At 37.4% G+C, this 27,214-nt stretch overlaps 1 protein-coding gene across 1 annotated transcript; it reads right to left on the bottom strand.

Annotated features, from left to right (window-relative positions):
- Positions 1-694: 694 nt before the first annotated feature.
- LOC142632234 (uncharacterized) lies at positions 695-25,498 on the bottom strand. Its single transcript, XM_075806659.1, has 11 exons — positions 25,308-25,498; positions 23,272-24,694; positions 19,343-19,526; positions 15,527-15,587; positions 15,336-15,434; positions 13,753-13,847; positions 13,370-13,483; positions 11,813-11,880; positions 4,958-5,068; positions 4,138-4,369; positions 695-931 (listed from the first exon to the last, which is right to left on the bottom strand). Exons 2-11 carry the CDS (start codon positions 24,582-24,584, stop codon positions 821-823), a joined length of 2,388 nt encoding a protein of 795 aa, XP_075662774.1. The 5' UTR covers positions 24,585-24,694; positions 25,308-25,498; the 3' UTR covers positions 695-820.
- Positions 25,499-27,214: the final 1,716 nt, after the last annotated feature.

Raw genomic sequence — 27,214 nt, 5'->3', positions numbered from 1 at the left:
TAAGTATTCATGGTAAAGGACACCAATGGTCTTTTGAATAGAAATTTAGAAGAACTCTTTTTTTTTTTTTTTTATTGCATCTCTTCTCTCTATAATGAGATGACACTCAATTGTGTCATATCAACGAATAAAAATAGTAGCCTTTTTAGCAATTCTCTTTCAAATTTTCTCGTGTTTGAAAATGCTCTTAAAGAAATGTAAATTGAGCTAGAGCTCTTGGGTGTTTATTTGACATCAATTTCATTTTATTTTTGGTAATTTACATACGTATTTGGTGGTTCTTGAATCTAGGATCTCACCCACCACCTAATACTTGGAAGGGGAGGAGGTAACTTGTCAAGTTATAGCTCAATGGTCACTTTCTTAATTAGAATATACATGTATACCAGTCTAGTACCCCTTTGTTGCTGGAACAACCGAATAAGAATTTGACCTGAGCTTGATGAACCCAGAAGGGGCAGAAAACAAATCAAAATAGAGAAGTGGTAAGGGCGAGTTGGGAGAAGCGAGTTGGGAGAATGAAAGAAAGGGCAAGCGATGATTAGTGCAGGAGCTAGATTATCCAACTTAATCAGGTCAGCTGGAATTAGAGTGTATGCCATTTTTGTAATTTAATTACGTTGAAAAGTGAAAGATCATACTCCGTATGCAGAAGTTGAAATAAACGATAACAGTATATTTGCTTCTAAAGAAAGAAAAACAATAACAGTATATTTATAACTTAAAACCTGTGTCATTACAAATCAAGTCTTGTTTCATACATCAGATCATGATTAAATTGTCCCTAAATACATTTTTAAGAAAACCTTATAAAGACTTGCTAATTCATAGATAGAAAATGAACCCGAGCAAGTGTGTATTCTTTTCCTGCAATCCAAACACCCGTCTGTGACCACTGCACATCTTCCCAGTCAAGATTCTCCTCCAATACCTATTTAGGCAAAACAAGGTCCAATTAAAAACAGAAAAAAAATCATAATAAAAATAAAAAATTAACATACATGATACAGCAGAAGATATATGTGGATGAAGTAACATACAGAAGCAAAAAGTAGAGACAGATGTAAGGACCCAGCACACAAGGAGACAATGGAATGACAACAACTATTCATCCGTCGAAAATCAATCATTCTTTTAACCACGTTTAGTTGATGTTGATTTTGCAGAGGATAAAAAGGGGGGAAAGAGAATAAAGAAGTGACAGTAGTTTTCTACTGTTTGGTTGGGTAGAAAATAGAGAAGAAAAAAAACAAATGGTGTGGCTGGATGTTTTCCACACGGGCCCCATCTTTCGTCTGCCCAAATTGGTGAGAGGAGGAAAATGAGGAGAGATAACATAATGAAAGTTGGTCCTTATCTCTGATCCCACTATGACGCCCACGAGTTCCAACGCACCACACCAAGACCAACTTCACTCAATTCTTCAACAACCACAACTAAACCCAACTACTATATACACACAGCAAAACAATGAAATTCAAAACGTTACACCCAAAATAAAAAAACAAAACCCACATAACAAAACATAAAAACTCTTATGCAAACATCTCAAATCCTTAAAATGCATGTTGATCTATCTAGCTGCATGCATTTGATGAGTTTTTGGATGATAATCATACGTTTCCTATTGGAGTATTTCTTAAATATTTAGTGTGTTTTATTTGTAGAAATACTAAATTTCACATAAATGGGATTGAGAATCTGGCCTAGTTCCATATCATCAGTGCCGCCAACAATCCCATAAACCTCCGCAAATCCCTCACTCAACAACACCACCAATCCAGCAAACCTTTGCAAATCCTCACTCTCGTCAGCACCACCATGAATCCTGCAAGCCTCTGCAAATCCCTTGCTCTAGGCACCACCACCATCCCTTCCCTCTGTCTTCTAATTGTACATCTTTGTTTTGAAAGAAAATTTCTCATTCATTCAAAATAAGATTTTTTTCTCTTTTCATTGGTAAGTTATGCACCCCAAGGGACTTGAGCCCACAACCTTACTCTCCATTTCATTATCAAGTGAAGAGGAACTGTCATCTGAGCTAGAGCCCATTGACCATCTAAAAATAAGCTAAAACAAGAATTCGAGCATTGTGATATACATATAGTAAAAATACGTTTTGTCCTTAGTTTGGGGTTGCGGTCATTTAGGCTGAGGATCTGGATTTTGAACCCTGTGAAGAGAGAGAGAGAGAGAGAGAGAGGGAGTGAGAGAGGTTTGTAATTAGGTACAAGTTCAATTCTACACCTGACTTTTAATATTACTCTTCAAATAATAACTTATTTTTGGAGTAAATTTTTGTTTCAGAGTTCAGAACGTGGTTTCTGTAGCTGATTGCGAAGAAGATTGGGTTAATTTCACTTGAAAGCAAGAATTAGAGAGAGGTGGTGTTGGATTTTCAATCTTAGAGATTTCAAATTTAAAAGATTTTGATTTCTTCTCTTTTTTGTGTGATTTTACAATCCAAGATAATAAAACATTTGTTTGTGTTCAATTTGTGTATAGCAGATGTACAGATTACATTTCCGAGAGATTTGAGCAGCTTTTTAGAAGGAATCTGAAACCATTTCTAAGAAAAACAAAATTAAGAGCAATTTTTGGAAAGAGAGATTAGATTCTTACTTTGGTTGCTCAAAAATGGAAGAAAATACAACGTAATAAACACATCTCATTTGTTCCATTTCTGTTCATTTGATTGCTAAGGGAACTGATAAGGATAGGAAACTATAAGGGCATGTTTGGTAGACTGTAATAGGCACTGTAATGTAATAGTTATTCCTATGGTTTAGTTATTCTTTAGTTTGGTTATGTTTTTATTACAAGGACTAGTCATTCCTTATGAATAGCTATTCTTCAAAATGAGGAATAACTATTCCTCTTTAAAAGGTTATATTAGTCATTCCTTAGTAAGTGCAATAATTTCAAAACTTAATATATTTTCAAATAAACAAACTTTCCATATACATCTAATAATTATAAAAATAAAAAATCATAAAAAATAACACATATCCCTCTTAAATTTAAAAATAACAATTTTTAAGAAGATATAATTATATGAGTAAGATATTTCTTAAAATAAATGTTAAAGTTCATTCTAATGTTATAACTCACAACCAAAATAATGAATAGGTTTAGTTATTACATTACAACACACTTTATTACTAGTAATAAGAATTACAATTCCTATTGTAATCTCCATTCAATGTACCAAACATACCCTAAGTTTTGAATATAGAAGTATTTTTTTTAATAATAATAATTGTTATTTTTAGCTGGGTTTGATGGTTTGGGTATGGGTTTCAAATCAAGAAGAGGATTTGGGGGAGGCTTGGCTATGTTTTTGCACTTTTCTCCTTAGTGGTTTCTATGGTGGTTTGTAAGGGTAAAAAAACTCTTAACCTGTAATAAGTTGAGAGTTTGGGTTCCAATTTCATGCTGGGTAAACATGTTTTAAGAATGGGTAATGATAAAGCGAAGTTAATGGAAAACTTTTAACAAATATGGATGGAATGGGCACATTAGGTGTGCTCTTGAAGTTGATAGGGTAAATTGACACTCGAAGAGCATAAGGAACCACTAAGAGGGACCAAACATATTTTGGACTGTATATTTCATTTATTATATAGTAAGGGTAAAATAATAAATTGTTATTTCTTTCCTCAAAATTTTTCTTTGGAACCAAAAAATGAACATCATATCTATTTTCTAACCCCACTTTTCCCTCTTCTACCAAACATTCAAGATGGAAATTTGGTACCTTCTCCATCCTTCCACTTTTTTATCCTTCCATTTTTCTTCCTATCAAACAGACACTAAATTGTATGTGTATGCATACATAAATTTAAGATACATTTGGTGAAACTTTAAGCTATGTGTCACCACTCAATATTATTTTATTGGATGTGAATCTTAACAAATCCACCATTGGACACAAAATTTGCTATGCATGTTAAGAATATAGAGAACATGTAATCCAATGATGGAATTTTTGAAATATTTAATCGAATAAAAAGTCATTAAGCGGTGTAATATTACTTATTAGAGTTATACCAGGTGTATATATAAGAGAGAGAGAGAGAGAGAGAGAGAGAGAGAGAGAGAGGGAAATCAAAATAGAAAATTGGAGATGAGGGTTACCTCCACATGTTCAAGCGGAAGTGGGATCCCAACAGACCGCATGACTTTCTGAGGAAGGGGCTTCTTACAGCGAGACCATCGAAATACATCAATGACCATGTTATCACAATCATTTTTTTCACCATTTGCGGGATGTGGGTGATGATTCTGGGACTTCTCTGTCTCCATGTCATGCACCTGAGATGCCGGTATAGCTTTGGCCATTTTCTCTCCAGTAAAACAGAGCTCGTACCTTCAGATAATATTCAAATATAAGAAAAAACATAAGAAAGAAACCTAGAAGTCACCACATGGACTTCAACCTCCAGTACCTTAAAATTCCAGAAATTATGTGCCTGCAATACCATAAAGAGTATCTAGGCAATCAACAGAATTAATAACCCTTTTCTACCATTTGAATTTTGACATCAGGCAAATATAGAATTTTGAAAGCATCTTCCAGCCAATTTTATAAAGCAACGAGAACAAATGCAGAAAATAAGATGCCAATGTTTCCTAGACTTTGCAAAACAAATGACACTACCCGATTTTGGAGGGGTGAAATATTCCCCTTCTCTTAACATGTTAATGTTTCCTAGACTTTGCATTTTAAACTTGAGAAAGAGGATCAGATGGGAGAAACCAAGCTAGAAATTGGCCCCCCCAAAAAAAAAAAAAAACCTTCAGGTTCCTTATTCATTGAAGTCATCCACCACACCCCCCCCCCCCCAGGGGGAAGGTATATACCATAATATAATAGCCATAAACCATGAGGTCTCTGAAAACATGAAATCCAATATATAGATAATCAAGCTGCATAAGAACTTAACAAAGAGAATACCTGCATGAATGTGTTTCTAAATACAAAACTTCTCCCTTCTTCAATCTTGCAGATGTATAAAGGGGTTTTTTCAGACCCTTGTCAGCAACAATGCTTATACTGTACTTAATCCTGAAGAAATTCACAATATAGAGACTGTGAGTTGAGCATTAAAGGCTTACAAAACAAACAACAAAAGAAGCTGCAGCAAGAACAATAGAAGCTACTAAATGAAGATCATTGCATTAACAAAAAATCATAGCTAATAAGCTACAGTTAGTAACCTCAAAGCAGATAAACCATAATCACCAACAATGTATATAAAGCAATGCACACTATATGAATGTCAACAAGCACCCATTGAGAAAAGTTAAAATTTTTATTTATAGCTAAAAAATTATATGTTCTAATTCCGCTCAGATCAAAAAAATGACAGCTTGATTGAAGATCCACAATTATCATTTTGAAATGAGCCAGCCTACTATGAAGCCTCTTTCCAGATTGAATAAAGGAAACAGATTTCACAAAAGACCCAAAGAATTCATTAATAAATAAGTATCAATATGGAGGGTGGGATATGGTTTATAAACATATAAAGATGGTCACATAAATATACTTTGACCAGACAGTCACCCACATTTTCTTTGATGGAAATAGATTCTCTACAAAAAATAAAAGGTTACTACTCCAAATATGTCACACACACACAAACACAAACACAAACACGCAAAAGCACAAGCACACAAACTAAATTTTAGAATAGATACTTTCAACTGGATATAAATGCTTTTTTTTTTTGATAGGTAACAACAAACTTTATTGATAACAAAAGTACAATGAATTTACGATAGTAAACTCACTTCACTGAAAATAATACAAACCATTCAAAAAGAGAGACTAACAGAATTAAGGAATTCAAACAAAGAATGACAATGCGTAAACCCCCAAATACGGGACCACTCAAACAAAGTCCTAAGTAGCAAAGACTTCACAGAGTCTACAAGTCTCTCAGTTTCTTCAAAAGTTCGGGCATTGCGTTCCTTCCAAATTAACCACATAAGACATGCTGGAACCATATTCCACACATCTGAGCTATGACTCCCCAACCAATTCCACCATGCAGAGATAAGAGAAACAACATTGTTCGGCATCACCCACTGAACCCCAAACAAACAAAGGACAACACCCCACAAGGTACGAGCAAACTTACAATGGATCAATAAGTGATCCACAGTTTCCTCTTCACATCGACAAAGGCAGCACCAATTAACAAGAGGTAAATTCTTCTTAACGAGGTTGTCTATAGTAAGAATCCCACCCCTAGCAGCTGTCCATAAGAAGAAAGCCACTCTTTTAGGTACCTTAACACACCAAATGCTCTTCCAAGGAAAAGACACCAACGGGGCTGCTAGCAAAGAGAAATAAAAGAAGCGCACATCAAAAACACCACTACGATTCAATTGCCATATCATGGTATCATCACCCCCTCTAGGTAACTAGGATGATATATGTGCAAAAAAATCATAAAAGATCCGTGTCTCCCAATCTTGAAAAGCACGACGGAAGCGTAAATTCCAAATTCTACCATCCCCATCTGGTGCAAACTCAATAAAATCAGAAATCATAGCTGCCTTATCCACAGCAATAGCAAACATTGCCGGATATAAATCTTTCAAGGCAGTAGGGCTACTCCAAGGATCATACCAAAATTTGATACGAAAACCCTCACCCGCCGCATACAACACATGACCAAAGAAGCTCTTAGCCCCCTTCCTAATGTTCTTCCACATACCACATCCATGCGTCCCTCTAACAACTCTAGTAAACCATCCCCCACTAGCCTCCCCATATTTGGAAGCTATAACCTGCCTCCATAAACATGAGACCTCATTCCCAAATTGCCATAGCCACTTCCCAAGCAAAGCTTGGTTAAACAGCCTAATTTTCCGGATCCCCAAGCCACCTACCTCCACTGGCCACACAACTTTCTCCCAAGCAACAAGAGAGAATTTAAAAACATCATTAGATCTCCCCCAAAGGAAATTCCTCTGAATCCTCTCTAATTTGTCCGCCACATGTTGTGGAATAGTGAACAAAGATAAAAAATAAGTAGGGAGACTTGATAAGGTACTCTTCAATAAAGTAAGTCTACCCCCTTTTGACAAATATAACTGCTTCCAACCTGCAAGCTTCTTTTCCATCCGTTCAATGATCGGGTTCCATATTGAGGAATCCTTATAGTGTGCCCCCAAAGGTATACCCAAATAAGACATGGGTAAACAGCCTACCTTACAACATAAAATACGAGCCAAGGCATCCAAATTCCCAACCTCACTAACCGGCACAATCTCACTCTTACCAACATTTACTTTCAATCCTGTGATAGCTTCAAAGAAAATTAGGACCATACGAATATGTAATAATTGTCCCTCAGATGCATCACAAAAGAGAATATTATCATCAGCAAACAAAAGGTGAGAGCTATGCAAACCTCCACTTGCATTGGGATTTGCTTGGAATCCACTGAGGAAGCCTCCATCTTCTGTCCTTTTCAACATCCTACTCAGCACCTCCATTACCAATAAGAATAGGAGTGGAGATAAAGGATCCCCTTGGCAAAGACCACAAGAGCTGCCAAAGAAACCAACTGGAGACCCATTAATAAGCACTAAGAAACGGACAATAGAAATACACATCTTCATCCATCTCCCCCACTTCTCCCCAAAACCCATCCTCTCCATAAGGTAAAATAAGGCACTCCAACTGACATGATCATAAGCCTTCTCAATATCCAATTTAATAATCACACCTGGAATACCACTCTTCAATCTACTGTCCAAGCATTCATTTGCGATAAGAACAGAATCAAGAATCTGTCTTCCCCCAACAAAAGAATTCTGGGAGTTGGAAATAAGTTTGTCCAAAACACAACGTAGTCTATGTGCCAAGACCTTTGAAAGTAGCTTGTACAAACTACCCACAAGGCTTATAGGGCGAAAATCTCTAATATTGACAGCACTAAGCTTCTTGGGTATCAAACACAAAAAGGTGGCATTGAGAGATTTTTCAAAGATAGATTCTTTGTGGAAGTCTGCAAAAAAAGCCAAGATCTCCTTCTCAAGAACACACCAGCATTTTTGAAAGAAAGCCATAGTAAAGCCGTCTGGACCAGGAGCCTTATCACCCTTAGCCTCCCGTGGGGCTGCAATGATCCTTCGTCTCAAGCTCCCTTTCTAAAGAAAGTCTTTATCGGTTTCATCCAGATTTGCAAACTCTAGACCATCAATAGTGGGCCTCCAAGATTCGGTCTCCTGGTACAAAGACTTATAAAAATCCACCACTTGATCTTTAATTGCAGACTCATCCTCATACAACATGCCCTCAACCTCCACAGCTCTCATAGTATTTGTACGTCTATGAGAATTAGCAAGTCTATGAAAAAACCTAGTATTATTATCCCCTTCTTTTAAGTACAAAGCCTTCAATTTCTGCCTCCAAGAAATCTCCTCCAAAGAAGCTAAATACTCAATATCAGCCTTTATCTCAACTCTTCTTGCACTATTTGCTGGTGATAGAGAGTGCATCCCTTCCCTCAGGTCTAAGTCCAAAAGCTAAGACAACAAGCATTTTTTCCTAAAAGACACATCCCCAAAAACATGTTTATTCCAATGCTTCAAATCTCCCTTAAGAGCCTTCAATTTACAAGCCAACACATAACTAGGAGACCCCACAAAATGGTATCCATTCCACCAACCTCGCACAAGGTCCACAAACCCCTCCACCTTAAGCCACATATTCTCAAATTTGAAAGAAGACTTTCCCCTCGACATTCCACCTGCCTCCACCAGAAGAGGACAATGGTCCGAAATCACTCGAGGAAGAGGCCTTTGAGTCACATCCAAAAAGTGATCCTCCCACTCAGCAGATACCAACACTCTATCAATTCTAGACATAGAAGGGTTCTCTGAGTCAGGGAACCATGTATACCCACCCCCCACCAAAGGTATATCAAACAAAAAATTCCTCTCAATAAAGTCTGAGAATTTGAACATGGTTGGACTAAAAGAAGTGCACCCAAGACGCTCTGCTGGATATCTGATGATATTAAAATCACCAAAAACACACCAAGCTGCACTCCACCTCCCTCTCACACTATCAAGTTCAGTCCACAAAGCATCCCGAAGACCATCAGCATTCGGACCATACACCCCTGTACATATCCAAGCAAAACCGTCTGCCACTCCCTTTAACAAAATAGAAACAGAAAAGCACCCAACAAGACAATCCATTTTTTGATATGCCCTCTTATCCCAAGCCAAAATAACTCCCCCTGCTGTATGAATGGCATCCAAAGCTACCCAATCAACAAAAGGGGTACTCCAAAGACTTTTCACAACAACAGAATTAATAGAATCCAATTTAGTTTCTTGGAAACACACTACATCACACTTCCACTCCTTGAGTAAATTCTTCACCGTATCCCTCTTTTGAGGATTGTTTAATCCTCTCACATTCCAAGATAAAATTTTCAAATTCATGGACAACTAACTGAACCCACCCCACAGGAATTCTCAATCCCTCTGGTTTGTTGACCAGCTTGCCCTCATAGCTAAAGGAAGAAACTAAATTCCTCAATTCCCTCGTACCTTTTTTAGTTGAAGAGGTATTGCGACGAAGACTACCTGCCGTAGCTTGATTTTCCCACACTTTCTCAAGCTTTTGAAAGAAGGTAATACACTACTGCTCACATGAATCAATAGGAAATCCCACAATTACTAAAGCTTTTAATCTTCCTCTTCACCCACACAGAAGGTTCCAAATCCTCCCCCACAAGAAAATCATCCAGTGCATCCTCTGATACTATTTCCAAGCCCCCGTGAGGATCCCACTTAGCCAGAGGTACACAATCCAAAGCATCCCTACCCTCTTCATCCTTACCTGACCTCGTGGGGTTAACCCAGTCCAACAACAAAAGTTCATCTTCCTTAGAGTCAAAACCCAGCTCAAAAAGAGAAGAGAATCAATTTTTACCCAGCAGCTTGTGGTGGTGGATCATATTGGCAAGTTCAAAAACCAATAGAGGCAGGGAAACAGTGGGCTCAACTTTGACTGACTGCCCATCGGAGTTTAGAACAGCCCCGGAGTTTGGGGAGTCCTCCGCTGGACTATCGACACCCATCGAAGTGTCACCCAAACAACCCACCTCAGCCCCGCTTGATTTAGAGCCCACCGAGAGACCACCGACAGCCCCAACCGCATCACCGTACCCATCAGACCTTGGAATGACTCCACCCATCTCGCCGAAACCTGGAAACACCATCAAAAGCTTCTCGACTGAGCCGTGGGGGTCCGATCCTTCACTATACTGTGGTCCCACTGAGAAATCGCAAGTCAGAACCTCATCCACACACCCATCGGCCCTTGACAGGTCCCCACCCAGCTCGCCGGTGCTCGGTGGCAGCTCCGGAGCCTTCTCAGCTAAGGCATGTGACCCCGATCCTTCACCCACCTCCCATGGACTTCTTTCAATAAGCCTTTCCAGATTGTTAATAAACTCATCTTGGGCTTTAGTTGGTCTGGCCCGCTGATCTAGATCAGGTATTATTGGGCCCAACTTAGCTACTATTGGTTTGACCAAAGTACTCCAGCGAACCTTACGTTGTGTATTCCCATCAAAAGCAGCAGTAATTTTTAAGGAGAAGTGGGCCTAGGTCCATTTGGCAGAAGAGCCACGTAAGGGTCTCTTATTTATGGGAAGCTTATTTGAATTTTGAAGAGAATCAAATCCCCCAAAACTCTCCTTCTGCTTTAAATTTCCAGGAATATTTGGAACCTGTTCCAGACATAACTCCCTTCTTGATTTCACATCACCATTAATATTTTTCCAAACTTGATTCCTTCAATTTCCGGTGGATTGTTCTAGCCCACCACCGCCAGCAACCACCTCCTTCCCCGGTCTAGAAGCTGATTTTCCCAAAAAGAATTCACGTACCTTTATTTCAAAAAAAGCCCAACCGCCCTTATTCCTCCCCTCCGGGACACACAAACAACCACGTCTTGCCCCATTATGATACTCAGAGATTTCCACAAAAAGACCACTCTTGTTTGACCTACTAGAAAACTCTAAGATTTTATACTGCTCATGAAACCGTTTGAAAAAGTGTTTCTTGCTAAAATCCCACCAGCGCAGCTCTACCAAACAAGCAATGGTCCAATCCAACCCCGATCAACCAACCCGGATAGAGCCATAATGCCTACCCCTTTTTTCAGTAATGGCATAAGCATCCATACGTCCCCCATCAAAGCCAAGAGAAATGATTTTGAATCAATACGAAAAGAAAAAGAGTGTTTCACCTCCGGTACCCCTGGTTTGGCTAAAAAAGGCTTGGGAAGAGGTTTTGGCAGGTGCTGTATAGGCTTGGGATTTAAGGGTGCTGAGGTCTGGGTTTGGGTATAATGAGGAATGTATTGACTGAACTGAATTGGCCAATAGAAGGATTGTGTGAGAGGGCAAGGATATGGGGGAAGGATTTGTTGCGGAGTATGGAGAAAATTTTGGGAGGCAAGGGGTAGACATGGATACGTCGCTGGTGGAGCCTGGGTTGGTATGGAAGAAGAGAGGGATGGTAGTGGTTGTGGTGGGGGGAGGAGGTAAGGTGGAGGGTGGTAGCTGGCGGAGGGAGGGGGAAGGGGGTGAGCCATAATTCCGTAAATTATATTTTAAATGGAAACACATATCAAAAGAAAGGGGTGCAATGACTACGAAACAAGTTTAACAGCAACAAAATTAGAACTAGACTTGCCAAGAATAAGATCTCAAAGTATTAACTTAGTGTCATGCTCAAAAAGAGAGAGAGAGAGAGAGAGAGAGTATACCAGGGCTCATTGCAAAGGTTGTACTGTATTGTAACTTCTCGTACAAATCTCTGTTGCCGCAATGCATTCTGAAGAATGAAAGCATGACAATAATCAGTAAAATTCATATCCAATAATTTTCCTAATAATCAGTAGAATTCATATCCAATAATTTTGTATTTTGAATTGAACAAATTGCATCCCAAGGAGTAGCACAATCAACTTGGGACCACACTTCATATCGCAGAGGTCACTAGTTCGAATTTCCCCTTCCCTCTCCTTGAACCAAAACTTATCCCAACAAAATGAACAAATTGCAGTTATGCAAAGGTAAGATTTCTACTGTTTGGTGATGCTTCCATGCCTTATTGCTTCTCTTTTTACCTAACAGACAGCACAATAAAACCCTAGAGAGTTCTAGAAATCATTTGAATAATAGAGCAGACAATTACTAATCAATGTGAAAAGTTTCTAAACAGTAGACCATCTTCTGACCCTTCTTGCCTCATTAAATTGTATTGAGGATCTAAGAGCTACCTGACTTCTTTCTTTGCTGGCCATTCTAGGCTTCATGGATCTCCCTGAGTAGTACGTGTGAGAAGTGACTAATCACTTTCTGAGTAAGTTTCAATCCTGGTTAATGCCTTTGAGACAAATGATTTCCAATATGGAAAGACCCATTTTTGACTGGGAGGTTTCAAACAACTGTAACAAGAGTGCACATATAAACCCCCAGATGAAGCACCTTAAAAAAAGTATGGAAATTTTGACTTCCATTTTCGGCTTATGCTCTTCATTATATTACATTTCTTCATCTAGTTTACATTTAAATCTTCCTAAGAAGTGATCAGCCACAGATATACAGCAAATATTATATACCACTTAACTTTTTATAAGTGAGTTTTTAGCCCTAAGGAGAGGTGGAATGGGAGATGAACTAATGACCTCTGCTTCATGAAAATTCCATTGAAAACTTAAAAATAGAAAGACTAAGATTTTTCAGTGTCCACCATTGAATATGGATTACACTTCTTTCACACCATGCCCTTTCCACAATCCACAGCTCATACCACCATAATTAAAAACTGCATTCGGCATGCAAAAATAATGTACTTATAAAAAATGCAATAATAATATTCACCACTACCCAAGAATACATATATAATTAAGAAAATTCATCCAAGCTTAGTGTATTCAAAGAAACAAATATGTTTTAAGCCTTCTAAGACAGTCCATGCAAATCATTTTTCGCAAGTGTCACTTATACAAAAAGAAAAAAACTATCCTAGTGCACTGCAAGCTTGGAGATATGAGAAACCCCAGACCCAAATATAAACTTATTTACAACTTAATACTTCCGGTCTACACTAGCTTGATCTGCAGTCAAATGCTCAACGACTGAGCTATGGACCCACTGTTAAACCTTTCGCTTTACACTAGCATAAAAGAAGATATGTAGAAAATAAAATAAAATCCTGATAATGTAGGCAGCCATGTAAAAGAAATTCTAACATGCAGAAAAATCAACTAAGAACATAAGTCCAAAAAGTTAGTTGAAGAGAAGCTGTCGGGTAATACCGAAGCTGCGGCCCTAGTAGTCATTGTCCGCTCAACAGCCACTGGAGCAAGGGTAGGCTCCACTGTTGATGTATGTGTAAGACAAGGCTCAAGATCAATCGTTCCTCCTCCTTTCTGAAATCAAAAGAAAAAAAAAAATGTAAGATAAAACATCAAGATTTCCAGGCCAACAATATTGCAACAATTTCCTAAATTGCCGATCTGTGTGTTTAGATTACTGATTAAAAATAGAGATATCATTTACAGAGTCAAATAAAACTAACATTAAAACAAAAATTTATACAGTCATCATTGAAATTAAATCAAGAAGCATTACAGGGATTCCATAATTACTCCGGAGGGCAACAACGGAAAAAACAGAATCTAACTAGATTTTTTACAACCTTCACAATGCAGCAACGCTCAACACGGTAACTACAACCAATTGCCGCACCCCAAGCACGTGAACGAACATTGTTTCTCAAAGTGGAAATGTAACCTAATAAAAAAGTTAGCAGTGCAGTGTTAGAATTACACAAACAAAACATAGCAGAATTGATGAAAAGATAAACATAAAAATTGCAATGGCGGGAATAAGGTATAACCTAGATTTAATTAATGCTCCATTCATTTCGCTGTAAAATGTTTTTAGTAAAATATTTTACACATTTTACAGTGTTTTGTTGTAAAATGGTTGGTCAACTGTAAAATATTTTCAGTCAATGGTAAAACCCAATGCAAAAAAAACATGTAAAATGCTTGTGCTCAAAATGAACGTAAAACATTTTACATATTTCAGCTCTCTCACCCTCTTGGCTCTCTCACCCATATTTCAGCTCCTGCATATCCCTCTCAGCTCTCTCACCCCATCTCCACTGATGCCACCCACCATCATTAGCACTACCAACCTTCATCATCGCCTCTTCCTTGCACAAACCCTTCTCCTATCCCTTCACTTATCTCTTGCAGAGTCCCTTGGGATCCGACTGGCGAGCAGCTGTCTTGGGTTTTTGGTGGCTGCTTCAATCTCGCCAATCTAGCTGCTGCTGGGTTTGCTGGGTTGTTAGATTTTCAGATCATCTGGGTTTTTGGGTTTCCGATCAGGGTTTGTGGGTTTTTTTTTGGCTTTCTGGTCTGGATTTTTGGGTGGTTGGTGGTGGTTTTACATCTAAATATATTTTACAGTGATGGAAACGGAGTGTAAATATAATAAAAACAACTGAATTTTAGGAACCTGCTTACAATTACAGATTAAGAATCTAATTTTTATATATAATTAAAACTGAAGCCTCAAGCCAGGAGGGCCAAAGGTTACCAAGTGTCACAACCTTAACGTAGGAACAGGACCTGCTTGATCAAAGGGTTAGAAGATTTCCAATCTATATTGCAATTCTCCCACATTTGAGGAGAGGAGTGTAATTGAAATAGCCAAGACTTAGGTACAATACTTAGGTGTTGTTCTTTGACTCATAAGATTCTGTCACGCGGATTTTTTCTCATGAGATGAAAGTGTATTTTTTCTCATGGTTAAATCTTAAGAGGGGCTAAGAAACAGCACCTAAATTTTGTCCAATTGACAGTTATAACTGGAAACTCCATTAATGTGTGATATTGGAAACCTCTCTTTCATCCTCCTGTTTTTTCTTTCTTTCATTCTTCCTCTCTACTCAAGTCTGCACTATCTGCAACCACTTCGACCTATAACCAGACCTGGAGAAATAAGCTTCCAAAATAGTTCTTTTCTTGCCAGGCCCAGATTTGATCAGAATCCCATAAAAATTCTCTTACAGCCTTGAAATCCCTAAAACCCTAACATTTTCCTGACCTGAATAACCAATTAAACCTTCAGGTATAGATTTAAATCACTAGAGTGTCAAACACTATCTGCATCTCACTCGTATTGTCAAACTCCCATGTATTACAGGACTACAGTGTTTCAAACATTCATTTGTGCAGAAAATCAAGGTAGAATTGAATATAGACTTACAATCTTGTGGAGGTAGCACTCGGATAGTAGCACGCAACTCTTGGATAGCAGGTGGAGGAGGAGAAGCGGTAGGGCGGCAATAACCAGTATGCATCAGAACTGGAATACAAGAACTTCAAAATTAGTTTCCGCATTCACCATTTTCAATGATGAACAGTACCAACTCTATGACTATTCATAATATCACGTACCAGCAACAAGATCTGAGTCATCAGTGTATATATCTGTCCCCCATAGCTGGCCACCTCTGACCTGCACATAATGGTTTAAATAACTAAAAATGAATATGCAGCATGGCTAACAGAAGCGTATATTGAAGTTGCAACCCCAAACTCTGATACTGGCAATAATGGGAAGAGAGCAAAGAAAGATATTGATCCACAAGGAGCAAAAAAAGTCATTCTCTCACCGCAATTAATTAATTGCATAAAAGAAGAGCAAAAATTCCCTTGTTTTGATGGGTTGCACGACTCATGCACCCATCAAAACAATAATACTCTTACCGGCTCTTAGTTGCCACAGTAAAAACTTTGGCCAGCCCGATCTTCCATAGAGCTGTGATGCAGGAATCGGAAAGACATTTTTATTTTAATCTAGATTTATTTAACTTTGGAGTCAATTGTATTTTTACTGGTCAATTGGATTTTATTTTTAGGTCTTAATAATATTTGTTTGTGAGGCAGACTAAGGGAAAGGCAGAATTGGGATGTGAAAATAGGGAGGTAAAGTTAGTAAGGACTTTTGTTCACCAGCTAGAGTCTCATACTCCTCTAAATGAGGAAGGGGATTGAGTGAGGTGAAGCTTGAAGAAGAATGGAGATTTTGACATTCGCTCTTTTTATAGTACTTTGAGGGGATCCTTTTTTGCCTGTTTCTCTTGGAATAGCATTGGGGTGTGAAGGCTCCACGTTAGGTTTCCTTCTTTTTTGGATGACATGGAGGAAGATTCTCACAAATTATCATTTGAGGAAAAGAGGTTTCACAATAGTGGATTGGTGTTGCATGTGCCTGTGTAGTGGGGAGGATGTTGACCATCTATTGATTCATTATGAGGCTGCTTCCCAGTTATGGAGTTTTGCTTTTAAATCTTTTGAAGTCTCTTGGGTCTTACCTAAGAGGATGTTTGATCTGTTGGTTGGGTGGAGAAATTGCTTGGGGAAGCATTCATCAAATATTTGGAACTTGGTACTGTAGTGCGTGGTGTGGATCATTTGGAGGGAGTGTAATAATCATATATTTGAGGATTTGGAGAGTTCAAAGGACCAGCTCCTAGCATTGTTTGCAGGCACTTTGTTTCATTGGTCTCGGCGTCTCGCACTTGGGGGCTCATTTCTAGTGATTTCATTCCAATGTTTAGACTCTCTTTTCTCTTGCACATAATTTCTTTTTCTGTTGCTTGTACATATATTTTTTTTGGCTATTTCATCCTTTTTGCATGAAGTAGTCCTTTTTTCAATCAAATTATTATTACTTATCAAAAAACATTTTTTTTTAATAATTACTAGAGTCAAGGGTAGTTTTGTAATTCAATAATTAACTTTCCTAGGTAAACTGGAATTAGGGTATAGTCCTAGTAGGCTATATAACTGTGCTATTGTACTACTATGGAGACAAGTTTGATTAATTAAAAAACTTCTCTTTCAATTTTTACAATGGTCAAGTGCTTAGTTTGACCAACCCTAAATGTTGACTCCTAGGATTTCTATATTTATTTTTTGTTATTCAATTTTTCTTGTGTCCCTTTTGCTTTTGTCATTCATCAATTTGGTTTTAGAGTTTATTGTTCTACATCATTTTTTTTTTTTTTTGATAAGTAATGGCTTCATTGAAAAAAGAATAGAAAATACAGAGGGAAAAAAAAAGCACATAGGCTGTGTGCTAGAAGCGGAAAAAAAACTAAGTAACAACGAAAGTACAAAAATCAAGCATATCAAGTAAACAAATAAAAGTAAAAACACCCGTAGCATTTGCCCAATCAAACAAAGTCTGAAAAAAGAGAAGCTTCAACTCATGAATCAATCTTTCATTCCCGTCAAAAGTACATAAATTCCTTCCTCCAAACGACCCACATAAGACAATGAGGGATCATTCTCCAAAGCACCTTAGATCTGAGTCTGTTGAACTTTTTGACCAACATGCCAAAAGTACCACGACACTACGCAGCATGACCCAATGAACCCCAAATAGTGAACACACCATATTTCACAACTCTTGAGATACTGGACAGCGTAGGAGTAAATGGTCAGTAGTCTCCCCATTCCTCTACATCATAAGGTACCAATATATGCAATGGTGAAGACAAACTTAATCTTCAAAACCATCAAACCCACAACAGACCACTAAGAACACATCAAACCATCAAACCCACTACATAAAGTGTACTGCACCAACATATTTTGGTTATAATTTTGTTTAGATTTAATGCCCAAGGGCCCGGGCTCCATGCAGCAGATTAATGGTTCTGCCTCACCCCTTCGTAGGTGCAAGATGGGTTTGTCAATGTCACCCTTTTCCAGACAGGATTGTCCCCATTGCGTCAAAGTGAAGGATTCTTCTGTTTCTAGCCAACTTAACAAGTGTACACAAACTCTTTGTCCAACACAAATTTTAAGAGAGATTCTCCTCGAGGGCAGAGCCACAGATGATACATTATAACTACTTGTGCAGTTGATACATTTTTCTTTTCTTTTCTTTTTTTTTTTCCTTTTTTTTTTTTGTTTTAGGAAAAAGCAATAAACAAAAGGAAGAATAGCCAAGGAGTCCTTCAAACAATACAATATGCCAAAGAAAAGAGGAATAGGTCATAAGGAGGATCATATTATGCCTTAAGTAATATTTTTTTATTAGTAAGTCATACATGCACCCGGCGTATCTTGAACCCACAGTCTCACCCTCCAGCTTACCTTTTTTTAAAATAATTTTATAGTTGGGGGTGGAGGGATTTGAACAATGGACACCTCACTTGGAAACACCAGGACCCATTTGAGCAACAAGACTCTTGGCCACCCTCCACCTTACTTGAACAATGGAAGGTGCCATTTGAACTAGAGCTCATATGCATAATGTTTCAAGTAGAATCATCTCCTAATTGAACCCTTCCATTCAGAAAAGGATGTGTGCAACTCCAGTTGAAGATCAGTGCAACCACAGAAGAACCCAATACCAAGTTCTATACGTCCTTTAATTTGTGGATATAAAATTCCATTAGTCTCCACAAGCTACTAAAACTTAGAAGAATTCCAGAACACTCATACCATAATCTCTCTGCATTTTAAAGACTCCTGTCATACAAAATTCGTGTTCTTTACAAAACCAAAACAAAAGGCAATGATACTTGAAAATAGGTAGACACAGAGTTATGGCACAACCATAGCGTGGTTAGAGGAAAATATCCTCTTTGGAAGCCTAAGATTAAGGGAAAGTGCAAGAATAGGAACTTAGTGTACTTAATTAGGTTCTTAGTATTTTATTTTATGTTTTATTTAGTTTGTATAGAGGTCTTCGGTTTTATTTTACACTCTTTGCTGGCTTTGGTTTACAGCCACCCCCAAACATACAAATATTTTGAAGGCACAGAATAGACTAACTGATTAGCTACGTAGCTCAGGATACTACAAGTATTCTATCAACAGTTTTAGCAATTTAGTTTTGAGTGAGTTGCTTTCTCCCTACTCTTCTACAAGTTTATGATTATCAAGATCTCCTCATGATAGACGGAATGATGATCTAGACTTTTTTTGGATAATGTAGGGAACCTTTCTAATGATGAGCCCTTTGGACTCGCCTCTAACCAATAAAACCTACAGGCAATTGACCCCACCTGCCAGAATCTGTTGCCAGTATCCAAAGGCATTCACCCATTACATTCTAAAATAAAGCCCATAAGATTCCCAGAAGTATAAAATTGTAACCAGTAAAGAGTTTGTGAAACAAATTGAAAATGACCTTATGCAAGTTACAAAAAGCTATTAATCAATTTCATGTACGCATGAAGCATTTGACCTTACTTGGCGATTCGTAGCAGTAACATGCTCAGCTGGAATCCGGATTTCAAGAGTAGGACCGTTCAAAGAGCTCTCTCCATTTTTTTCAGCCTGTGATGCTTTGTACTCCTTCCACAACTTTATCAGTTCTTGCATGCATTCGCCAACTTTATAAACAACAGAAGATACTTCAACTTTACCTGAAACACTCCCAGATTTTAGAATATAATAGACATGCAAAGGAATCCTATCTAATACCTACATTGGTCAAAAACAACCAACTTCCAATATATATAATAATGGCTCATAATGTGTTATGACAAATGAAAAAAAAAACCCTTCAAATATGTATCAGCAGAGGAATCTTGTCTTCAAAGACTTGATCCTGCTGGTGCTTCACTAATGATACAACTTACTAACCAGTGATAAGTCGTGTGAGAAAAAAAGAAAATTTAAAGAAAAAAAGGCAAGATCATTGATGAGTAGTAGGTCTGTTATGAGAGCAATCAAAGATGAAATTCTACTGTATTTGAAAGAAATATGGAGACTACCAGTGAGACAAGGATCACCACCAACAGAAAGAAGTTAAGGAATTCATTAACTACATCAAAATATAACATTGAACCTGAAGCTACAAAAGAGAGGAGCATGGGAGTGTCCTGTATGTTTGTGTCTGTGTTTAATTTAAGAGAATTTTCTAAATGGCACCAGTATTCAAAGGTCTCGACTGTTCAGAACTTTTTTTATTTTTTTATATAAGTAATGAAAAATATATTTTAAAAGAAAACATACCAAGCACACTGGGGGTGTACTCAGGGAAAAGTGCAATTAATTCAAATTACAATGCTCAAATATATCAAAAAGAGTAATACATTGAGGGCAATGAAAAGCAATACTCCAATCTAACAAAGTACAAAAGAAAAAGCTTTAATTCAAATATAGTCCGCTCACGTCCCTCAAAACTTCTAGAATTCTGTTCTAGCCAAAGACACCACATAATGCAATGTGGCACAGCCTTCCAAAAAGCTATGTTTATATGTCCGCAAAAAGAACCCTTCCAAGCTGCGAACATATCAATAACTCTCTTCAGCATAATCCACTGAGGTCCAAATAAAAAAAACACCATTGTCCACAGCTCAAAAGCTATAGGGCATTGAAGAAGAAAATGATATACAGACTCCCCACAATTTTTGCACATGCAGCACCAATCCAAGATAATATTACATCTCTTTAGGAGATTGTCAGTAGATAAGATCTTCCCTAGTAGAGCAGCAGTCCAAGAAAAGAAGGTAAAATCCATTTATTATGCCCAAAAAAACAAATTTTCCATTGTGTCTGTCCCCCATTTGTTCATGTCTGCCTTATCCACGAAATGTGGGCAGAATTTCAAAAATTATTTCTCCCTTGTGGAAGACATTTTTAGTAAAATTTTCATAGACTTAGTGAGTTTTGAACCCATGACCTCACTCTTCAATATTCTTATGAGAGAAGTAAGTGCCGTTTGAACTAGAGCTTATTGGTCTCCCTTGCGGAAGACTGAAGACTATAAATAGGAATTTGTTCTTCTTTAGTTTGAGTGGCTTCAAAGATCTTCTCCAAAGTACATTCTCTCATTGCTTAATATTTCCAAATTCTAGTTAAGATATTTACATATCCTAGTTCTAAAAATGGTTTAATTCAGCTAGTAAGGAAAGAAAAGGTATAATTTAAATATTGGAAGAATTATGTATGCTTAGAAAAAAAGAAATTTGGGCCATGTTTGGTTTAGAGAGTATTCAATTTTCATATCTCAACACTCAAACTCATTACCCAATTCTCATATTTCTAACTCAAAATATTACCATACTCTACTTGCAGTCTGCTTGGATGGAAATTCTCAGTAGTATTTCAATTCAAAAACTCAACCTTTAAGTAAAGTTGTGGGACCTACGAAAATTATTGCTCAGCAAAATGCACAGAACGGCTACTGTGAGTACCCACGTAGTCTCTCTCTCTCTCTCCACTTCAGAACCCATTCACATCTTCATCTCTTTAAACAAAACCTAACATAAATTTGGCTTTCCTCTATCTCTCCGTTTTCTCAAAGCTGTTGTATGGCTACATGGATGAAGTTTCTTTATATGATAATGGGTTTTATAAAAAACAGACCTAACAGAAATTCAACAACAAAAAGGTGAAAAGAAAAGTTAGAAATTATAGAAAGAATCAGATCAGGCTTTAGGGAGTTAGATATTTAGAAATTATAGAAATTTCCAAGAAATTTTCGCCCGATCCACTACGGAAGTGCTTACACAGTTGGGTTTACCGTGAGATGCGAGACCCAGAGATGCAAGACCCACTGCAAACTTCACAACACACACAGACATGGAAGAGGAGAGACCGAAACTTCAGAGTTTGCAAGAGACCCAGATCGGTTCTTCAGTTATCAGAGTTGTTCTTCACTGCTAAGGATGCAAGAAGGAAAGATATTTCTTCAATTTTTGGGAAGGGATGAAGCTCCAAACTAAAAGAAATGAGTTAAGGAAAGTGAAGGAAAAACACAAGTCTGGTGTGTGCATAGAGATTGAGCTGTTGGAGTGCATGTGGAACACTTTGATGTTGGCAATACATACATGTAGGACCCAAGTAAATGAACCAAAATTGCGAAATTGCCATCATAACTCAGTTTTGAGAATCCAGAAACACCAAAAACTTGTTCTCATTTTCCATAACTCTAACTCAATTTTTTGAGTGAGTTATGGAAATTGAGAATGGAAATCAAACCAAACAGCTGCAACTGGTGTGGGTCTCACGAAAAGTGAGTGATGAGTTATGAAAATTGAGTGATGAGTGATGAAAACAGGGCAAACCAAACAGGGCCTTACTTTTTGGCTGAACTTTCAGGTTTCAATAACAATGAATTTGATAAGATTTTTCCTCTATCACTCCACAAACCACCTCCCAAGACCCCCTCCCCAAACAAAAACTGAAGGCAACAACATAGTTGATAACTCAGGATAAGCTTTACTGGAGCCGAATTTTTAGGTTTACTGGATAGCATCTACCAAAGTGTCAACAGCTGCAATTAGAACTCAGATAGTGCTTTGCATGCACACCCATTCACAAGGATGTGCATTCCCTAGCTTTGCAATATCATCACTAGGACAATTGTAATAATAGTAAATTATATTCCAAAAAGATAACAGATTTGTATCAAACAATAGATATCAAGACTAGCACACAGAAGAAAAGCTGGCTTAGTATCATATGTATCCTAATTCTCAGATAAAATTAAATGCTAAAGCCCAAAGTAAAAACTAAAAGTACAGTTACTAATGCAAATAAAATTATCACAACATGCAAGGTAATATTGGAGCTGCACAAATAAGAGTAACTTCAGTAGAAATTTGAATTCATTCACCAGCACACAAATTCTGTTACTAGAGTGAGTGAAAAGAAGTTCCATTCGATAAGACAGAACAAAGCAGCTTACCTTGAGACCTGAAAAACATAACAAGGCAAACAAAATCAAAATGTGTTTAACCACCATGGGGAAAAAAAACAATATTAAGATTTCCATTAAACAATAATAAGTATCCATCAAAGAGAGTATACATGTAACATCATCTGCAAATAAATTAGGAAAATGAAGAGAAGCATTGTATTCACATCATTGATTTATATGGTTGAAGGGTTGACTTGACAAACAAGGTTTATTAACAAATTTAGATGCAGTATTAATGTAATATTCACATGATTTATAAAATACATAATGCCCACTTTTCTGACGTTAAAATGTTGATTGACAAATGTGGTTTATTAACAAATTTAGGTCCAATATTACAGTTTGTGTATGCATGAATGGATATGTAGAGCTCATTTTCACATACAATTTTTAGGAATACAATAGAAATTCTTTTAAGATAAATAAGCTTGCAAGTAAGACAGCAACCAAGGAAAATAGTATGACACACCCTTCATTGTCTGGACCACGAGACCTAAAGCGGTGCTCACGGTTTGCCACTTGAGGGCTGCCTCTTGACCGCTGCATCCTCTTACGTTGTTGAACTCCATAATTATAGACTTCCCTTTCCCTTTCAGTTGCCCCTTCCCCTTCTGCACATCCATCATCCGATTCTTTGTCATCACACCTACGCTTTTCAGTTCTATCTCCTTCAATATCATTGCTTTCTTTCATCCTCTCTCTTGCTTCCCTATCAACATTTTTCCAGCTATCAAAATCTTTCTGCTTCTTCTGGTCTGATGCCGGATTTTCCTGCTCAGGCATTCTTAAAGATCCATCCCCTAATTCCTTCTCATTCTGAGAACTCTCCTTGTCTACTCCATTCCATGAGTCTCTCCTGGTATGATCCTTCTCTCTCTCCCTTAGCCTTTCCCTGTCTTTTGAAAAATCCTTCCTCTCCCACCTCTCTGCATCCCTTTCCTCCTTTGTTGATTCTTTGTACTCACTGCTGCTATTAGCAACTTGCATACCACCCCTACGATCACTTCTATCCTTATCTCTTTCTCCCCAATCCCTATGCTTCACATCTTTCCTCTTTCTATCCTTATCTTTCAATTTCTCTTCACCCTTTGAATCAACTTTGTTTTCCCCAACAGCCTCATGAGCTTCCACATAATCCCTCTCTTCAGTTGCTGATCCTTCCTTTCCAGCCTCAATGGTGCCTTCTGAATTACCACGTGGACCAGTCCAAAAATTTAAATTAACTCCACTTGGGGCATCAGGATATCTTTTTCCCCTGTGGTGTTCTTTTGATTCTTTCCTATTCAAGTGACTATTTGCTGCACCATAACCATCCTTCTCCATCTTTGCATCACCTTTAGGATCATTATAACTTTCCCTATCATATCTTGTTTCCTTATTATCATCCCCTCTACTTTCAAATCTTACATCCTTTTCACTCTTTGCAATCACAGCGTCCCTCATCACCCAATCGGTCTTTAAATCTCGGTTCTCAAACTGTACATCTCTACTATCCCTGGAATCCCCCAACTCCAACCTGTTTTCAGGATGATCTACATGTGAATCATTCAAAGGAGCTTGCATCCAATACATCGAACGATGAGGAGATCTTCTATCCGCATCACGAGGTTCAGTCCGGGGAATCTTAGGCATCCGAGCATCTTGACCCATCTCATATGGGGAATGGTACTCACCTGAAACTGTAGATGACAACTTAGGGTATCCGCCCGAATCCTCATGTGGGTATTTCGAGGATGAGGAATGACCACTCTCTTCATGAGTTCTTTTAGGAACTCCACTCATAATGAATATCCAGTATAATTACACAAATCAATCTTTTATCCAACACAACAGCCAAAACTAAATCAGCTTGTCTTACTTCTCAAGTATTCGGAGCATTTGATAATTACCACCTACAAGCAAAAAAAGAAGAAAAGAAAAAGGGTCTAATAAGGACAAAACAACTTCACATTACAGTATAAATCATTCACAATTAAACAAAAAAAGCATGAATTATAAACTCTTAAAAGTTTTAATTTTTAGCTTCCGTTGTGACCAATCGACCTAAAACATTATACCACCGTACTTTTTTTTCTCAGCAACCAAACAGAGGAATAACGAATTCTCTTCAAGGATACCACTTTCTCTCCCACAAAGAAAATTATTATAAAAAAAAAAAACTCTTTACACTGGAAAACAATACAATTGCCTAATAGGATCCCTTTACTAAGGTAGGGAAGCAGATACTTTTCATTCCAACTTCCGAGCTATTTTCTCGGCTGCCAAAAAGAGCATTAAACCAATTGAAATAGTAAGAAGAAAAATAAAAGGGACATTGTTAAAAGAAAATTTTAACCTTTTACTCTCAGATCTTCAAGAAGCTCATATATAAACACACACACACACACACAAATAGAGAATGAATGAAACGGTATCGTTTTAAGGCGCTTAGAGCAGAAGGAAACCCTAGAAAAAATGAATTGAAGAAGAAAGAGCGTGGGTAAAAGAGAGAGAGAGATTAGTGACCTTGTTTCTCGATCATCGGTCTCTGTGACTCTTTCTTTTCTCTGTCTTTGCGTGTTGTGTTTGTGAGTGCGAGCGCAGGACACTAACATTCTTATCTGACCTTTTAATCCGACGCCGTTTCGGTTACAATGAGAGGGCTGGATTCGGGTATAATTGAACCGTGCTTGGTGGGCAGACCATGACCAGAAAAAGGGTCCGGTTCCCAGTTTTTACTGGACCAGTTTCGGGTCTGGTTTGAACCAGCTGATCCAATCCAATTTTTAAAACCAAGGGCCAAACTCTTTGCTTCTATTTAACTAATCTTCTATATATATATATATTTAGGATAAAACTTAAGTATAGTGCTTTAGATGCTGTTTATTAAATTCTCTTTTTAAGATTCAGCCATATGACAATTTAACTAAACATACATTTTCATTCCATGAGAAAAAAGTTACAAAGCAGAATATTAAGAAGGGAATGTAAGGAACAACACATAAGTATTGTACCTAAATCATGCTCATATATATATGAGCATGTATCAGAGCCATACAGAAAAATAATTTTGAAAAATGAAAGTGAAAGTGGGCATTGATAGATGTAAGGTCACAGTTTACACCCAAACCCAAAAGTAAGATTGGGATAAACCCAAAAGTAAGATTGGGATAAACCCAAAAAGTCCAATACAATGAATTTGTAGAGAGTGGGTTTGAAATCTAAGTTCTAGTGATTTTTAATAACAAAGATGATGAGTTAGAGTGCAACATCATACACTTGAAATAGTTTATACACCAGAAATTGCCCTCGGACTCAAGCCGAGGAGACTGGATCTTATATTTCACTTTCTCAAAAATAGATTACAGTTATTGATCTTAATGTCTACAGTGTTTTCTCTCTTCTCCCTCTGATCCCTTTTTCTTAATGTCCCCTCCTCCTTTTATATCATACTTCCTCTTCCCTCAATCCTCCACATATGGGTAAGATTACTAGTTTAAATACTTGTCCCATCTGTTGGAAAAACTGGTTTTGTATCTCATACAAAACACACAGCGAAAGCAACAAGCATGGATCTATTTCATTCATGATTGATAATATGCACTGTGCAAATTTTAGAATTTAAGAATAAGGTAGCGTACCTTGGAGTGGAGAAATTTAAAACAAAGATTAGAAGAACTTGGAAACACTTTTAATCTTCACTTCAATTCCACTTTACATCCGAGAAGTGTGGTCTCTCAATCAGTTTATAAGGGAGAATGATAGAGTGCCTTACTCTCACATATACACCATTTCACAATGAAGTCTCTCTCTTATTCTTTTTTTTTTCTTTCTCTAATAAAAAAATTCTGTATGTTTCTCCTTTTATAACTAACTGATTATTTAATTAGGCTGACCTATTGAGCCTTTCCAATTGGATTTTAGTGTATGGCTTGGAGTGGGACCAAAATGGACCAATAAGACATTAACTCCAATGGGTCTTGGGCTTTTCCGTCAACTCTTGACAAGTCTAAAGTTACCATTAATTATATTTAATATCACTATATAAATATAATTGCACTCTAGGCCTTATTAATAAATTATATCCCAAAACTTTATTATACATGCAGCCCCTTCATAAAAATATTCGTAGTACCTAGTTTGTAAATTACTACATCTTATCCTTGAGTATCGGGTTTAATCCTTTAAAGTTATTCATCATATATTTATGAAATCTAATTTCATAAATATATACTTTAGTAACTCGTTACTAAAGAAGTTAGACCTAACACTTTGAATAACCAAACTCATTAAACTTATTACAAGGGAATATTTTATATCTCCGTTAAGAGATTATGAATTTCATCTTGAGAATATATGTTCCATCAACACTAAATGTGACTGCCCAACATACTGAGGCTTTGACCGTTACTTTAGATCTCACTCCTAATATA

Source organism: Castanea sativa, chromosome 4, assembly GCF_040712315.1.
Source record: "Castanea sativa cultivar Marrone di Chiusa Pesio chromosome 4, ASM4071231v1".
NCBI lineage: Eukaryota > Viridiplantae > Streptophyta > Magnoliopsida > Fagales > Fagaceae > Castanea > Castanea sativa.
Note: the sequence above shows the minus strand (reverse complement) of the source record. Positions and strands in the feature narration are given on the sequence as shown.